General features: G+C 43.7%; 1 protein-coding gene across 4 annotated transcripts in view; it reads left to right on the forward strand.

Annotated features, from left to right (window-relative positions):
* Window positions 1-3,618, forward strand: part of CBFB (core-binding factor subunit beta) — a 39,429-nt gene extending 35,811 nt beyond the window's left edge. For all 4 annotated transcript variants that reach the window (XM_082232401.1, XM_082232399.1, XM_082232400.1 and 1 more), the window contains exon 6: window positions 1,401-3,618. In XM_082232401.1, coding sequence (XP_082088527.1) covers window positions 1,401-1,423 — 23 coding nt within the window. In that variant the 3' untranslated portion in view covers window positions 1,424-3,618. The remainder of the gene's footprint in view (window positions 1-1,400) is intronic.
* Window positions 3,619-19,108: the final 15,490 nt, after the last annotated feature.

Below are 19,108 nucleotides of genomic sequence, written 5' to 3' on the forward strand. Positions count from 1 at the left end.
TACAAGCGATTTGTGTAGCTTCAGTGTTGACAACTGTCTTCACTGAGATTTTCACTGGCCCTTGGTGGGCTTGGGCCTGATATAAACACTTGAGCACTTGTTCTTGGGGTCAGCTTCCCAAGACCTTGTCTATGATTATCTGGCAAGGCCAGAGGAATAGTCATAACAAACAGCAGACTCCGCTTTTCTTTACCAACAAAGAGTGCAACTGTTAGAAGCAGAGATTTGCAGCTCCTTGTAGCATACAGAAAAAAATGCTGTGACTGATTTCATTTTGAGGCTCTTTTGTAGTCTCTTGGGTATAAAAAGGGATAAAAATATAAGGATGATATCCAACTGTGGCATCCCACCTGCACAGCAGACTTCTGCTTTTGCAAAAGGCACTTCCTTTTTCTCTTCTCCCTCCTTCAGCTTCCAGTCTGCCCCTAAAATCTATTCCAGCAGGTTGGGGAATCCTCCAGAGCAGATGTGGGGTGGGGAGAGGAGTTGCACCTGGCACCTTTGTTACATATCTTTAGGTGCAGGCAAAAGCAGTCCTCCCAGGCCTTTGGCTAACTGGGGGAGTATTGTTTTCATTTGTTACTATGTTATGTATTTTTGTTTTTATATTGTAAACTGCTCTGTGATTCTCAAATGAAGAGTGGTAGAGAAATATTATTATTATTTCTAGTTTTGCTTAATGATGTTTGCTTTACTTTTTTTTAACAAAATTCATTTTTTCAATGAAAGCAGGTTGTCAGAAATGTCACTTGCCATTTAATAAATGCATCCTTCGTGCTGTTTTTAAGTTTTTGTCAATTTCCTCTTTTTGTCTTTCTGAATAGAATCAATACTAGCCCAGGTTAGACATAAGGGGAACCACTGGTTTCCCCTCTATGACTGAACTGGGCCACTGTTTCCTTCATGATTTATAAATTCCTGTCTGAGCAAAGCCAAAAAATGACTTCTACAGGTTTTCATAAGGTCTGGTCTTTATATTAGAATATTTGGATGAAGGTGAGTACATGTAAATGGTCTTTATGCCCCCACTAAAAAGAAAAGTAAAATTTCCATTCCTGTGGCGTAAGTAGAAACGGCTTACAACCAAGTGACAGCAGTGGCAGAGATGCTTGTTCTTCCCTTTCCCAGGGTTAAGACTGCCACCTCATATCCTAACCCTTTTAATAGCTGGGAGAGCCAGCCCTGCTAGCTCTATGGGGCCCTTTTTGATTTGAGGAAAAGTGTGTCATGGCCATTCTGGGGAAGAGCATGGGGATAGAGAGGACCATTTTTGTCAAGTATTCATAGTGCTGGTTTAGAATGAATATTAATATACACCATTTGAAACCATGTTTTGCTTTAAAATATTCAATACATTTTAACTCTCTTCCTCCTTTCTCTACCTTTCCATCTTAATTCAGGCAAGAAGACAACAAGACCCTAGTCCTGGCTCAACCCTAGGAGGTGGTGATGATCTCAAACTGCGTTAAGTGAACAACGGCTGTGCCATGAGTGTGACGCTTAAACTTGGCAAATGATGGAATTAAAAGACCAGAAACTGTGATAACTGGGTATATACTATAGTCTATTCCCTGACCTGCAGCAACCAAACTATCATGTCCCGCCATGGTTTGCACTATGTTTGTGTTGTATTATCTGCATTTCTTTTCTTTAAGCATGTTGCCAATGGGGATTTGAAATTCTTGTTTCTCTATGCAAGCTTATAATTTTGTTGGCACTATTTTAGTGACGAGAACATTTAATGCAGCTATAAAAACAATTCCTCAACTGTAATATTCATTCATTTCAAAATAGGTCAAACGTTGCAGAATAAAGTTTTTTGTGACTTTTTTAAAAAACAAAAACTTTCAAAATAATTTTTATATGGGCTTTTGGAAGTTTGTTTGTCATAATGTTCTTGCTTTTACACATGCATTCTTTGTGGTATTGTCTTTTTATGCACTTTCTCTTCTCTAACTTTCAACATATTTTATTCTTTTTACATTATGCAGCCTAGACCAAGTAAGAGTGTTGTCAATTGATTTACTGATTTACATGTTTATAAACTTTTAAAAAAACCACACTCCAATATACCATGAAATATTGTTAACTTAAAGTTAATGTTTTAGATGGCAAAATGTCTAAATGAGATTTTAATCTGTCCGCACATTCTGTTGTAGATTCTGTTCTGCAGTTACTAGTTGTAGTTAATGTAGTTCAGATAACCTGCTGAAACTGATTGGAACTCATTGCAGTATGGCTCTTCAGGGACTCTGTAAAAATCTGAAATGGGATACTCCATCTTTCTGATTGCATTTGACATTAGTCTATGATGGCTGAGGGTGAAGCTGATATCTTGAATACAATCATGTTGAAAGTAGCTGCTTAACTCTTTTTGTATCCTATTCTTTAGCTTAGATTAAAATACGAATTGAGACATTTGAATTGTATGCAAAACAGTCTCATATTGGCCCAAAGTTGCCTTTGGTGTGTTTTTTTGTTACTTAACAATTTTATTATGATACTTTCCAGTAGCGTAAGATTTGGAGAAAATAATTATTAAGGATTGTTCACTTTTGCACTTCAGTCCCTGCTTTCTTCTATTATATTACCCAAGAGCACTGTTTACCAAATCTTGTGTCAAACCAGTTTTGTTTCTCCATTTGTTATGTGGCGTGAACATCAATCTAATCTAAATTATCATTTTAGGCTTTAAACCACAACATTCATTTTCTGTGTTAATATGAGTAGAATGCAACATTCCTTGTCAATGCTGGTAGTTGAACTTATAACAATTACAAATATCTGAACAACTTCCCTGGATATGACAACTCTGAATCTTTTTTTAATACTCTTAACAGTCATCCATAGGTTCTGTCCCAAACAGATCCATTAAATAGAAATATGTTGCTCATGTTAATATTTTTTCCATGCACATTTTCCTCATCCAGTGAAGAAAGAATGGTCCAAAAAGTAGTTTTCTGTTGCTGTTCCATTTTTGTCAGTGATGTTCCTTTCCTTTGTATTTCAAATAGTATGGTGTTTCCTGATTACTTCTGATAGTAGTTTCAAATCATGAGTACACAAATTATACTATTGCATATATACCTTTGCTGTCTGTGTGTAAATAACCTTCTCCCCCTATTATCTAGAATTTGGCTACTTAATGGCCATGTTTGAATGATCATATCTCAGCTTAATAGCCCAATATAAAAATAGCTGTTTTGCTCACGCACACAGCCCCTTTGCTACTGTAACTAATGATAGTTACAGGTTTCCTGGTTTTACTACCTGCATCGTCAAGGGAGGAACAAAGGTGCTGTGTGCCCAGGCAATAGACTTATTCACATATTGGCTTGAGCCAAGATACAGTTGTCCAAACTGGGCCACCATGTCTTAATGCTGGCATTAAGATCACAAGCCCTCTCCCTGTGCTAGCTAGTGCAGACCTGCTAAACTTAAAAACTTTTAAGTTATTGATGCAATTTGATATTTTTTCATAATTTCTATTTAAACAAGAGTTGCATCATCTTCAAACTCATCTCTTTAAGAGTTGCCTTAAGCTTCAAGATTGCTTTTGCTATCTTTTTGTGCTATGTTAACCTTACGTTTATAATAAACTTATGTGAGTGAAACAAAGTGGTTGTAAATTACTTTGTAATATGTAACTGTCAAGTGCTGACACGTGCCATTGTATGCTTAGAGATAAAGGACAGTTCGGCAAATATTCCAAAGTACTATCATTTTTAGGGGACTTGTGGGTTGCTTACTGTGGCATCTCAGGGCTGTTTTAATCCTTTTATTTCCCTTTTAAGAATTTTGCTAATACAAGTTGAGACTAGAGAAGTTTAGTCAAGAGTTAAATCATACAATTAATAGATATTTAAAAGTTACATTTTGTATCTTTTGATTAGGTTCTGAAACACCCAGAAACCAGTTTTGAAATCTACTTCTGACATCTTCCCTCCCTCCATTGCCTTGATAGGTAGGAGTTGCTCACCATCACCAGAGAGCAAGAATGCTCTTCTTCTGAGATCATTTAGCTTGCCCTACAGATCCAATTTAAGAACAATCAGTCTTTGACGTCATGGGGCTGTATGAAGAACCCCAGACCTCCCCTCCATCCATTACAGTTGCAGAATGCCTATTTTGATTTTTGGTTATTTAATTTATATACTGCTTAATATATTAAAAATATATTTAAGCAGTGTACAAAAATCTAAAGCAGCAACAGACAAGTTAAACAAAATATTACAAATACATTGCACACACACAGAGTGGAACCTCGGTTCTCGAACTGCTCCGTTCCTGAATGTTTTAGCTCCTGAACGTCGAAAACCTGGAAGTAAGTGCCAGTCAGAAGCCACGCCTCAGAATGCAAATGTTTCAGAAGTCGAGCATCCTTCCAAAACAGATTACATTCTCTCACTCTACGCTTGCTTTTTATGGGCAGACCCAAGGTACATGGTACTTCCTCAGGCTGCCCACAGCTGTGTCCCATCCAGCTCCACTCTCCACACCCAGCTCCAGGTACAGCAGATTTGTTGAGTTCCCCAGGGAGTCCAGAGGATGCGGAAAGGGCTCCTCTCCACTCACAGTTCTTTCTTTATGCGCTGTCCTCTCCTCCTCCTCCAGCTGCATTACTATCCCATGTCAGGGCATTCTTTTATTTTGCATTTGTTTCGACTGAGGTGCTCAATGTCACTTTTCTACTGCATTCAGCTTTTCAATGCACTATATAAGGGCTTGGGATGACACTTCATTAAGAATTTAATGGCAGAATTGATCTGATTCTCACTGAACAGTCGGCAAATCTGCTTCTCAAATTCAAGCTCTCTAGCCTTTTTACTGTGGTGGAGAAAATACATTCAATATAAAGACTTTGGATAGGTGGATGCATAAGGTATTGAGTTAGAACAATACCTTTAGCACAACTTAGAGGTAAAAATATATTTCAAGGAAGACTCTGGTGCAAGTGTTTTTTAACCTGTTTCCACAAATGCTTATTGAAAATGCTCACTGTCTCAGAGAGATTTGAACACTGCTGCCTTTCTTTTCTTTTTCTCGTAATATAATATAGCCCTGCTGTTCAAAAAACTGGCGTGGGGGGGGGCTGTTTTTATGTTTAGAGTCAATGCCAAAGCCACATGCCAATGAGTTCACCTGCTGTTCTATTAGTACAAATAATATAGCTGTATACATAGCTTTCTTGGATAGCAGGTGTCAAAAATAGCCAGAGGACACACAGGTGCATACTGAAAAGAACATTTAGCAGCTTCTAAGCACTACACATTTCTTTAACTTTACATATTACAGGGAAATAGCTGTCATGAAGACTGTAGCAGGAAATACATGGAAGCAGAGGGGATTTTTTGTTGATGAGAGCTTTTTTAAAGTCTTTATGTGGGAGAGATGCCAAGGGCGGTGCTTGTACACACTGCCCTTGGATCTTCAAATGCCAACAGAAAACAGTACATACAATTGTAAGCAAGGAGGAGGAGCCAGTCCTGTCTGAAATTCTGGAGTCAGCAAGGTTTACCCTGCCTGGGCTGGTTCACTCCAGTGGAGATCCCTCCATGGGCCAGATTGCGTGTGTGTGTGAGCACATGCGCACGCATTTTCTGGTGTCTGCATCTGCGCAAGTGTGATTTCCAGTACCACGGAAGCAAGTCCATCCCCGCACCGGCTTGGTGCAGCGCACAGGGACTCGCTAAGCAGGCGGCTCAGTTCATGTGCCAGTTAAATGACCCCTGTGAGCCGCTTGTGGCCCATGGGCCTTAGGTTGCCAAGCCCTGGTGTAAATCAAATTGAGCTAGATGGAGCAATGGTCTGGCTCAGTAAAAGGCATCTTCCATATTTTTACACTTTCAGTGGGGTGTATATTTGAATACATTCCCACCGGTTTGCGCATACTGTAGAACAAAAGTCAGTTAGCATCTGCACTTGAATACACATTTTGACAGTGCAATCTACTTAGTCTGTTCTTTCTTTCATGTGCCACTGCTTCACTGAATGGTGATAAAATGGAAGAGGAGAGTGAAATGTTTCTTTGGGTGTTAAATATTAACATCGAATTTGTATTTGATCTGTAATGTTTAAAAGTGCAGTGTAACCAAAATGCAAAAGAGAGGAAGAGAATGCACCAGCTGCTTATTTATAACACACACACCCTACACACACACATACACTGTTCTACATTTGTCATTTCATTTTTGTAAAAAGCACTTTCTTGTGTTTCTTCCTGGCCAGTCTCAGGACATTTTTCTCTTAAAATTCCAAATTCACCTTTCTCTTTCTCCAAAGTGAATCTCTTATTGTGGAATTTAAGATTCTTAAATGTATTCAGCCACATTAGAAATGTGACTGTGGAGATTACAAGCTTGCTATTTTCTACGTAAAAACTCTAGTCCCAGTTCTCCTATTAACCACAGAAAACTATTTTTGTGACCAAAGCACACACGCTAAATAAGATCAAAACTTAGAGCAGTTCTCTTAAACAGTGGTTGCCTGTCGGGGGGGACACACACAACAGCTTTAGGAAGTGAGTCATGTGCTTTCCAAACCAAGGGATGCTACAGTACTGTGCCATTCTCCCACCCCACTCCTGTACACTATAAGCTGAAAGAATCAAGCGTGGGAAAAGTCTTGTAAAATAGTTTCCACGCAAGCGGAGGGTCATGTTTTAATAATAATGCTGATAGTGTATATGAGCTCTATTCAACAAATTCAGGGTTTTACCAAAGCAACTAGTTCCAAGCACTGAATGATTACTGTAAAACAACGTGCAAACAGGGAATATGTAGACCTGATTCTTCCTCAGCTCTGCCTTTATATTATAACACCCCATTAGGCTGCTCAGAGTCTGTGTATGGCCACAGGTCAACAGTGTAGGGGACAGAAATAGTGGCTGCACCAAGGGAACACAGCAAGCTTCACAGTTGAATTGGGGATTTGAACACAGGCCACTCTGGTCCAACACTCACTGCTTTATTGTGCTGGATATCCACTTGTAAAAAGTACCGTAAGCTCCATGGCTGTTGTTCATGCATGACCAAGGCAGATCAATTGCCATGTTGTTGTTTAGTCATGTCCGACTCTTTGTGACCCCATGGACCAGAGCACACCAGGCACTCCTGTCTTCCACTGCCTCCCACAGTTTGGTCAAACTCACACTGGTAGCTTCGAAAACACTGTTCAACCATCATCAATTGCCACAGAACACAATATTACATATGTTAACCCTGCACAATAGTCCAGTTACAATCCCCTTGCAGATAATTAAAATATTATAAAATTACAAGATCATAAACATGCACCAATAAGAAGAGGCTGCTGAAACAAGCCAATGGTCCATCTAACCTAGCATTTTGTTCTTATAGTAGCCAACCAGATGCCTGGGAAGCTCACATGCAGGACTTGAGCGCAAAGCACTCTCCACTTCTGCTGTTTCCAGAAACTGGTATTTTCAGAAGCATATTGCTTCCAACTTTCAGCTTCATTAGATGTGCCCGAATTCTAGTGCCAGAAGTAGCTCCGTAGTTCTGTCCTACCGCACTGACTGCTACTGGTGGGCTGTCTCCCTCATGGGAGATCTTCAAGCAGAAGCTCTACAGCCATTTGTTGGCATTCTAGCTCTAGGTTTCCAGCATCAGGTTGGACTAGACAGCCCACAATGTCCCCTCCAAATCCTTTAATCAAAGACAAGTATAGCATACACAGGTTTGGGAACACAGGTTTGTTGAGGTTGTGTGTAGATCCCCCTGGGTTTGTAAGTTGCTCCACCTTAAACGGGCCGCAAGTCACAGGATTTGCTTGCAAGCCTCTTGAAATGCCCTTCTCGGGTGTCTTGACAATGTTTAATTTCTCAACTGTACCTGTCCAAGTGAGCAAACAAAGGAGGAAAGAGAAAAGGGATTCCTGATTTGCAACTTCCTGCTTTGCATATCAGACAAAAGTTGCTTTTGAGAGAGAATTTGTTTTTCTTCCTGCTCAGATGGGCTGGGCATAGTATGCCTTTGTCACCCTATCCTTTGTCTCTCTCAGCCAGGGATGCCCCAGAATATTTTTAAAATAGGACAGGGGGCTCATGGTTTTTAATTCTTTTGCTTTTAACCTGTTTTTATTTATGCTATTGTAAACTGCTGTGATATATTTGGATAATACAGCACTATATACATATTTTTTATAAATAAATAAAAATGGTGGCCAAAAATCAAATTGAAATTTAATATCAGCACGAGTCACTGGAAAGTACCTTCTCTGAACAGAAGGCATTTCCTTGGGCTTGGCAATGATGTCCATTGCACACTGCCCAAAATAAAAGCAGACATTCTAAAAATCTTCTGCCTTCCTAAATGGTCGTTGGCATTTGCCTGCAGCTACGCCTGGATAAGGAAGGTAACGCTGAACTTCCTGGCACAGGAACGAGGATTTGAGTTCCCATCATCCCTGACCATTGGTCATGCTGGCTGGGGCTTGATGGAAGCAGGGGTCTAGCCACATCTGAAGGACCACAGGTTCCCTGTTCCTGTCCTAGGAAACAACCAGGTTGTCAGAAGCCAGAAGTGAATTAAAGGGAATAGGGCACAACATATTTTTTGCCTGCCCCATGCCCTCTTGAGCCATCCACAGTTGGGAGCAGGATACTGGGTTACTATTAGGTATCGGCTTTTAACCTAGTTAACCCAGAGCTAGCCATCGAGGAGAGGATTTCCTTTCCTCCAAGTGGCCAAAAGTATAAGCGGTGCTAGCAGAGAAACATGTCAGCAGCTACTGAATGGAGTAAATGCCTTATTAATTTAGTAGGGGGAAAAATACATCCTATCAGCTACAGATCTCCCAGTGGGTGTTCGCTGAGTAATGCAGCAACACCCGGTCTATTTTCACAATGTGCCACATCTGATATCTGTGTGTGTCTTACCCAAGCCCCGTCCTCTCCTCTCTTGCACAGAAACTCGAGCCTCTCTGTTCCTTTACGAGACTTAAAATTGAAGATGAAATGTGGCCAGCCAAATTTTCCCTTTAATGTACGGCACAGCGAGCATCGTCTCCGACGCAACATGCAGTATATATTATCTGTAAAGTAAACCCCCTTTGAAAAATCAGGAGAAACCCGGGCATCTGTTTCTAATGAAGGGTACAAATTTAGATCTAACTCTGCATGAATCACAGCTTTAAATATATCTGCCAAAGCCAACTTTTTGCTACATTCATGCTGTTGTAATGAGCATGAATGGGGAAGCGCTGCGGAAGAAACGGGGAGTTTCTGGATCGCGGCTTTAAATAAGAAATGGGGTGTGCCAGGGAGCAGTTTGCAGGAGCCGCTGCGGTTGACAGCCCTGCCCAGAGCTATTTGATGACCTCATGATCCTTCCACTGACAGAAGCAGGCCGCCCCCCTCCCTCCCTCCCTCCCTCCCTCCCAGGCCCACAGCTGGTCCAGAGCCTTGATGGCTAACCTTGTCCCTGGGTGGGGGGTGATGGATCAGCAAAGTTCCACCAGCATCATGTCAAAGCTACCGATCATCAGCACAGCACAGCAGCAGGAGGCGTCTCACTCTTCCTACCACTTAATGGGTGGGATGAATTCTGCAGAAATCAAAACCAGATTGCCAGGGGTGTGGCGGAGAGAGGCTGCTGCTCTTGCCGTCAGTTTCCCTCCCAGGGCTTTCTTCTCCTCCGGCCTCCCCCCACCCCCACTGCCCGCATTCCGCCCCACTGGGATCTTCATCAAAAGATAATCTAATAAAAGCAGATTTTAGTATTATTTTTATTCTTTCTTCATTCAGAAGGCATGAAAGAGGACCTGAAAGCTTTTGGCTTGCTCTTGATAACTTTTGAAGTAGAGAATTTTGTAGAGGCATTTGGCGGGGGTGGGGGAGACAGCAGATTTTGAGGCTTCCTTGACAAGATAATCCTCGCTTTGGAGAAACATAAGGGATGTCCTTTTCATGCTGCCGTTTTGGATGCCATAGCCTCAAAAAGGATACTGTAGAGTTGAGGAAAGTTCAGTGAAAGGGCAAAGTAAAATGATCAAGGGGAGCAACTCCCCTATGAGGAAAGATGACAAAATGTAGGGCTTTGTAGTTTAGAGGAAAGGTAAGAAAGAAAAGGCAGGACAGATGTATGTGAAATTTAGCAAGGCATGGAGAAAGTGGATAGAGAAAAGTGTTTTTCTCCCTCTCCCATAGCACTAAAACTTCAGGACATGCAGTGAAGCTGAATGTTGGAATATCCAGGACTGATAAAAGAGAGTCGTCCTTCATGCAGCCCATGGTTAAACTATGGAACTCACTCCCACAGGAGGCAGGGACAGCCACCAACTTGGATGGCTTTAAAAGAGGGTTCAACAAGTTCATGGAGGAGTAGGCTCTCAATGGCTCTGCCTCCACCAGGGGAGGCCACAATGTTTCTGAATACTAGTTGCTGGGAACTGCAGGGTAGCTTTGTACCCGGGTCCTGCTTTTGGGCTTCACACAGGCATGTGAATACAATAATACTACTCCCCCCTCCAACACCCATAGCGTTGCTCTAGGGTAGCATATCCTTCCCCTGCTCCCCCACACCTAGTTCTCATCATCTTCTTTCCACCCATCTCACTCTCCTGAATTCTGTGAATTCAAGGGTCTCCCCGTTGCCTGGCATCTTTCTTCACACTGCAACATTTAGTTGCACTTCCCACTTGGTTAAACAAATTCCAGGGTGGTAGTGGTTGTTTGTGGCTTTTCTTACAAAAGTAACTGAAAGTGGCCTACCATAAAAACCAATTTAAAACAGCAATAGAAACAAAACAAAAAAGGCAACAATAATAATACACCAATGACCTGAGGATTGATCCCTGTCGAAGCAGGTCCCGGGGGAAACCTCTGCCTGAGACCCCAGAGCAAAGATGGGGTAGGTAGTGGACAAATGTCTAGGGCTGAAAGGCATGCCAGCATTTCCTCCACATTGCTCTCTGTGTCTCTGCCATCCATTTGCTGCCCCCCTTTTTTTGCCCTCCCTGGAGTCACTTGCATGTGTGTTTGCTGAGAGCTGCCCTTTCTCCTTCTCCCTCTTCCCCCTTCTTGCCCCTTATCAGAGCTCTGTAGGAAGCCAGGAGTGAGAGCTCCCCCACTCGCTTTGGCTCAGCCCGGCTCCTGTACTTTTCATCACCTTTCTTGCAAACACGGGGGGGGGGGGGGAGAGCGAGCGAGCGCCCAGCTGTTGTGGAAATTCATGATTTGAAGCAGATGTGCTCCACACGAGGCCCCAGAGCCTCTGAAAATGCAGCCCACCGCACTCCGCATGTTCACCCAGAAGCATGTCCCTTTGAAATTCGGGGCCCGCGCACAAGAGCACTCTCCCTTCCTGTGGTTTCCTGCAACTGGTATTCATAAGCCTGACTACCGCCCAGGCAGAGCCTAGTCTTCATGGCTAGTAGCCACTGACAGCCCCCTCCTCCATGGGTTTGTCTAATCCTCTTTTCAAGCCATCCATATTGGTGGCCATCACTGCCTCCAGCGGGAGGGAGTTCCATAGGTTAACTATGCGCTTTGCGAAGGACTTTCCTTTTGTCTGTCTTGCACCTTCCAACATTCAGCTTCATTCAGCTTCATTCAGCTAGATATCATGAGCACAAATCATGGTGAATGCTCAGTGAGAAAGATGTCTGGAGGAGTCTTTGCTCTCTGGTAAGTGCATTCAGAAATGGAGCCTAAGTGAAGAAATATCTGAGGATATCTGGTTCCTAAATTGGTGTGATCCATACTGGGCCCCTGGCAGGTGGGTAGGGGAACTTTAAGCCTTTGCCCCCAGCTTTGGTCCTGATCTGGACTGAGGGCAACTTGACTGCAATTTGCATAAGGGGGAGAAAGTTCTCATTGCAACAGAGAAACTTACCCACAGAATGATTTATGCTCCTAGAGAAAGACTCACCAGCCTTTTCATACCTGGGACCCACTGACACCCCAATGTGCACTTAGAATCAGAGAACAGTAGAGTTGGAAGGGACCCCAAGGGTCATCTAGTCCACCCCACATAATGCACTTGAAGATCTGCATACTTTTTATAGTGGTTACTGTTGCTGTAATGACTGACTTGAAGTGGACGGCCACTCACACATTACTAAAATAAAGAAAATGCACCAGCAAGTTTTGTTCTTGTTTTTTTCAAAAAAAAATGAACAAAATAGGGCACCAATTTGCATAAAATTTGCCTGTGCTAATTTATACATGTAGCTGCAAATTTAGAAATAATTACTGTAATTCAAATAGAAATATACAATACATTCCATCTGGCAGAGAAAACTGATTAGGTGACCAGGTTGCCTGCTCAGCCTGCGGTCTGGGTGTTAACTGTGAATAGGTGACACCAAGGCCCCTCCTGCTCTTTCTTCTCTTGGCTCTTGGTAATTAAACTGGATTTGATCCAGAAGACTCTTCAAATGGAATCCACCCTATGACCAGCTAGCTGAAGACCAACAGCATAGCACTCTATACAGTACAGTGGTACCTCGGGTTAAGAACTTAATTCGTTTAGGAGGTCCATTCTTAACCTGACACTGTTTTTAACCAGAGGTAACACTTTAAGCTAATGGGGCCTCCTGCTGCTGCCACCGTGCAATTTCTGTTCTTATCCTGAAGCAAAGTTCTTAACCCAAGGTACTATTTCTGGGTTAGCGGAGTCTGTAACCTGAAGCGTCTGTAACCTGAAGCGTCTGTAACCCAAGGTACTGTACCTCTGTATGTCAAAACTTGTTTGCTAAGTAAATGGCTGGCCTTGTCCACAAGGTGGCTCTCTAAACCAATTGCAATATCTCTTCTCTTGCAGTGGAAGCAGGAAAAAAACGAGGCTTCCCTCCCTGCAACAGTATATATTGTATTTCCCCCACAATTAAGACGTTAAAGCTGTGCTCTCAGCCACCCAGCTCCAAACAGAGACAAGCTGTGGAAAAGACCGGAGAAGAAGCAGGCAAGCGTAATGCATGATGCCCACCAAACACTTCGACAGTCTGCTCATGTGACAATTCAGTTCTAATATTGTGGATAACCAAAGACAAATGGCTCCAGTCGTCCTCTGCAACCTCCCTCTGTCTGCCTTGCCATGAGGCTGATCGTATAGGATGGATGGAGGCCACCTCCCTATTCAAACACCCGCCAGCATTTTACTGATGGCGAGTGGGAGGAAGAAGGAAAGGGACACACGTACGTTGAAACATCCTTTGTCTCACAGCAAGGCTCACGGTCACCCATTGCTTCTAGCCTCTGCAAAATGTACAATATGCATTGCATTGCATTTATTTTTAAGGTTTCAATTGGCCCGTCTTTAAAGGTTTGGAAACTACAGCGGGTGCAGAATGCAGTGGCCAGAGTATTGACCAGCCCTAGCCAGTCAGGACATACAACTCCAGTTTTGGCCAACCTTTGCTGGCTGCAAAAGCTCACCTTGTGGGACAGAGCTGCTACGCTCACTTCCTGGCAGGTAGGTCACAGCTGCTTACCAAGAGGTGGAGGAGAGAGGCAGTGGGGAGGTTGGTATGGTGCAAGAACCACGGCAGGAAGGGCTCCGCCAGTGTGTTTGCACCATGTTGACCCCCCCCCCCGCATGCCTGCTAGAAGAAACCAGTGAGCAATAATTCAAATTCACACAAAGATGCTGTTACTCCCCATGGCCACTAGGTGCCAGCCTTCTTCTACTTTTCTTTATGAAAGACAATCTTACTCTGCTAGGGTGATCACAGAAGAAGAAGAAGAAGAAGAAGAAGAAGAAGAAGAAGAAGAAGAAGAAGACGACGACTTTTCAGATATTTGCAGGGCAAGAAAGGAAAAGGGCAGATTAGTTTCATAGAACTTGGGGGCAACTCTATTCATCCTGATGGCCTTTCCCAAACATTCTTACTGGACGTAAACTCTCCTTACCTTCAAAGCCTCCCCTGTTTGACTGCATCAATCTGGGGAACGCACACCATTCATTCTGCCATGGCAATGGGTGATTTAGGGTGGCAGAACCGGTGCTGTGGAACTCCCTGCCTCTTGACATTAGGCAAGTGCCTCCACAATACTGTTTTAGATGCCTACTGGAAGCATTTCTCCTTCAGCAAACCCTATCTAGACACTTGATTTAGTTGCATTTGTTTTAAATGTTTTATTAATTTTTATCTTTTGTTTTTTATTATGGGGTTCTGTACCTTTCCTTTTTAACTGGCTTGCATGTCTGGCCCAACCACTGAGATCCTCTGGAGGAGCGCTGATAGGTATCCTCTGTGTTACAGAGGCGCTACTGGTTTGAACTGGAAGCGTGGGGTGGTTATTGGAGGCACTGTACTATACTGGTTCCATTCCTCCCTTCTTACTTGAATGACTCCAAAGATCAGCATTAAGGGAGTGCTCTTTGACTCTCCGGCCCCTGTGCCATAGGGTTCTATGGGGCACCATTGCTGTTTAACATGAAGGCAGTGGAAGTAGTCATTAGAAGTTTTGAAGTATGGAGCATGATTGATACGCTCAGGATACACAAATCTTCTTCTCTATAACATCTGAATCAGGAGAAGCTGTGCGAGTTCTAGACCAGAGTTTAATGCAAATGTGAGCTGGACTAAAAAAGAAGTACATGATAATTTATATGCTTAGATGCAAATGGAGAAATACTTGCTTTCGTTTAAACAGGCACACAGTACAATTTGCCCTAGAGAGGAAGACTCTGACCTGCTCAGTCTGACACCTGATGTTCACTGTTGCTGGGCAACCACTTAAAAAAACCAACTTGTGCTGCTCTCCCTTATCAGGGCTCTTTTATTTTTAAACTACTTGGACAAAAGAGCCCTTCCAAGGGAAAGGAAATAGATGGCTGCCCATCGACAGGCCTTCAGATAACGGACTGCCCTCAGTGAAGTATAACACACAAGCTTGTTGAGCACACCCACTGGAATTAATGAATCCAAGTTAGTCAGGCTCATTCACTTTGATGGGTCTACTCGGAGCAGGACTAGCATTAGATGTCGCCCACAGTCACCCTAGCTGCCATTTCAGTGTTTTCTGTGTTGCCATATTCCTCCCAAGCCTGATCTATGGCAATTTTTTAAAAATTCTTTAAAAATCCTTAAAAAGCAGTTGTAGCAGCAGCCTATATAGCGGCAAAACACGAGAGTAATTTTACAAGTGGGGACAGCAACAAAATGTTGCAGTGTGTGGCATGCCCCATTCTTTGCCCCCTCCCACACCTTTTCCTCCCCCTCTTCCAATAGGTAGGATTTCGCAGCTGCTGAGTAAGAGTGTGCTGACTTGAATAAAATATTGGGGGGACCCAAGTAAGCCCTGCCCCACATAATTAATCACATCACATGACACGGTGTCCACACACCATTTAAATGGCAATGCCCATCAACTTGGGGGTGCAGCCCCCCCCCAATATTGTATTTGGGGCACGAAGGGACCTCAGAGTTGGCTCCCATTGCGGTGCATCCCGTTTTGCTGCCCGAGGTGAAACGGGAAGCCGTTGCCCTGACCTAATGCCATCACACTGCCCTCTGCCAAAGCCCCTCTTACCTGGGTAGCACAGCACTGCCCACAAAGAAATGAGATCTCATGCAGCTCTCACAAGATCTTGCAGAGCACACAAGATATCATGGGATCTCACTAGAAACAACTGCCAGCACCACTTCTCTGTGTGGTGAGGTGGGCAGGGCTCCCACGGGGGGGGCACATCTTTGGCTTCTGCCACCCGAGGCAGCTGCCTCAGCCTGCCTCAAGGGAGGGTCGGTTCTGCTGCTGAGGATGCTCAGCTCTCATTGGGCTGTTTGCGAGGTCTTCCCCTCACTCCCTTGTGCCTGTGACATTTAGGACAAGTTCCTTTGAAATGATTCTTGGTTTCAAATTCATCCACCTCCCCCAGTTATTGCAGGGAGGGTATTGCATGTGAATTACGCCAAATTCACAATTCACAGGAAGTATTCTCACACAGTGTCGTTTCATATGACATAGTTGTGAAACATCACCTATTACTGCTATTGTTGTTTTTATTCACAGGTAGGACCGGGAGAGAGCTGCTGCCAGTCCGTGTAGAACAAGGGTGGGGAATCGCAGGCATGGGGACAGAATGTGGCCCTCCAGAGCTTTCTATCTGGCCCTCAGAATTATCGCCAGGCCCTTCCTCGGCTCTGGTTTGCGCCCTCCTTGAATGATTTTGCTTGATTCGAATGTGTCTTTGAACTCTGATTATGCCACTTGGTGCCAGGATAGATGGGTAGGTGTCAGTTTGCAGATTTTCTTTTTTAGAAGTCTTCGTGAAAATTTGGCCTTGTTTTAGTGTGACTTTCTCCTAATGTACACATTTCCCCCTATTATAAATGTACACATTTCCCCCTTGTTTTAGTGTGAATTTCTCCTGATGTACACCTTTCCCCCTATTATAAATATTTTTTTCAAAGCTCATTTCCCTGAATATTTACATTTCCCCTAATATAATGCATTTTTATATTTTATTTTCACTAATATATGCTTTTCTATGCACACTTTACCTGAGTATACATATTTTCAGAAATATTACTTTCCTGCAGAACTGCATTGCAAAATTTGGAGAAGTATGTATTGGTTTGCGGATTGTTTCAGAGAAGTGTAAATTGGGTAGTTTTGCCTTTAAACATTAAAGGAATCAAATTCCTCCCGCCATGCCTAAAACCAAATATATACACTGGTACCTCGGGTTACATACGCTTCAGGTTACATACGCTTCAGGTTACAGACTCTGCTAACCCAGAAATAGTGCTTCAGGTTAAGAACTTTGCTTCAGGATGAGAACAGAAATTGTGCTCCGGCAGCACAGCAGCAAGAGGAGGCCCCATTAGCTAAAGTGGTGCTTCAGGTTAAGAACAGTTTCAGGTTAAGAACAGACCTCCGGAACGAATTAAGTACTTAACCCACGGTACCACTGTACACACAATTAATCAACAAAAATATAATCCCTCTATATAATTTAATTTGGAACCAATGAAAGTCTCAAAGAGATGTCAGTCAGGCCTGGCAACATGGTGAGGTCAATAGCTTTTCACCTCTGTCTGGGTGAAATATTTCTCTTTCGCTCAAAGGGAGGGCATAGTACTAGCCCCAGCTGCTTCAGAGGGCTAAGTCCCATGCAAGGTCTTACTTAGTCCAATGCAAAATGCTGTGGGCAGTGACCTGGGCTAAACAGTCCCATAGGCGCCGACTCCATGGGGCCTGAGGGGGCCCGAGCCCCCTCAAAAATTCGTTTGGGGGGGCTCTGCCCCCCCCAATAATCTCGGGCGCCCCTCCAGCAGAGCGCCACCGCCGCCCCTCCACCAGCCCAAAATGCACAGGGTCGGGCTGCATGCCTCCTGCCCTCCCTCCCGAGCAAAAGCTCCACCCAATTTCCTTCGGAGCTGATTAATAGGCGCAGCACGCTCTCCCCTATTCGCTCACGAGGAGGCGGCACCACTTTATCTGCATATTCATGAGCTTATTTATTATTCATGAGCTTTCGCGGGCTCCCCCAATATTTTTTATAAGTCGGCGCCCCTGAACAGTCCATTCAAAAACAGAGTCCTACTCAAGACTGAGCAGAAGGTGTCAGCTCACACCAGAGATGCTTGGATCACCAAAGGGAGGAGGACAAACCTGCCACGGCAGTGATTTACTGCTATTCGTGCTCAATCCAGAAACAAGTAAATACCTAGAATGCTGCTAAGTCAGTCCCCTCTCAATCCAGCACAGTTTATTTGATTATGTTAAGAATTGCAGGGCTCAGGTGCCACAGTTAAGGCTTACTTCACCTCGTATGTGGGGGAACCTACAGATCTGATGCAAAGGTGCACATGTGGCAGAACCACCAAATAAAAAATCTACAGTCATTTGGCTGTGCATGTGTGTTTTAATGGGCCTATGAGGAATGGAAGTTCCAGAAGCCAGTTTACATTGCAGCAGCAAAAAGATAAAAGTGCCAAAGCTCCACCGAGACTAATTCATGGCAGGCATAAGCAGCTGAAGACAGCTGCCTACTCTTCTTCAAACACACAAAAAGGCACCAATTAGATTAGGGAGCAGCAACTAGCAGCCCTGGGGCCAAATCTGCTCCCCTAAGGCTTCCAAACTGGCCTCCAGCACAGCCCTTGATCCTCCAGCATAGCCCTTGCCTCTCACCCTGCAGGCAGAGCATAACTATTGTCACTAACAGTCACTTCCGTGAATTTGTCCAATCATCTTTTAAAGCCATGCAAGATGACTGCCATCACTATCCAGTACAACCGAAAGGTCTTGTTTCGGGTCAGTCACTGCTAGATCAGACCCCTTGACTGTATTATTATTATTATTACTACAGTGGTGCCTGCAAGACGAATGCCTCGCAAGACGAAAAACTCGCTAGACAAAAGAGTTTTCCCTATTTTGAGTCATTCCGCAAGACGAATTTCCCTATGGGCTTGCTTCGCAAGATGAAACGTCTTGCGAGTTCTTGCGAGTTTGTTTCCTTTTTCTTAAAGCCGCTAAGCCGCTAATAGCCGCTAACAGCCGTGCTTCGCAAGATGAAAAAACCGCAAGACGGAGAGACTCGCGGAACGGATTAATTTCGTCTTGTGAGGCACCACTGTATTATTATTATCACCATCATCATCATCCAGAATGGAGTCATTAAGACAGTTGGATGACACTTTGTACGCCTCCTTCTAGCCAGGCTGGTGCCAAACATATTGCTCTTTTTTTGGACCACATCAGCGAGGTCAATAGGGAGGTCTTGTTGTCTGGGCAGCCCAGGACCTCCAGACACACTGACTAGGCTAGCGCCTTGAGGTCACTTTGTTGAGGGGTGGGTGCGGGGAAAGGCCCAACCATCGGCACAGAGCAATCCTTTGGGCATGCATAGGCTTGCCATACGTAAGGGAAATTCCTTACATGTAATTGTTTTGGAGGGGTAAAAATGGTGTCAGGGGCGATTTTTGTTGAATTGGCAAAATGCCATGGAAAACCCAGATGGATGGCAACACGGTGGAAAAAGCAGTGAAAAACAACTCAAAAAGCTTAAATGCAGTATTTGGGGGGTTAGGTTCCCAGCAGACAAAAAAAAAGCTCAACAACTTGGATTTGTTCGCCCCACAAAAAAGACAAACAATTTTACTTTTAAAAATATGGCAACCCTAAGCATGCACT

Source organism: Podarcis vaucheri (assembly GCF_965113315.1).
Source record: "Podarcis vaucheri genome assembly, chromosome: 7".
NCBI lineage: Eukaryota > Metazoa > Chordata > Lepidosauria > Squamata > Lacertidae > Podarcis > Podarcis vaucheri.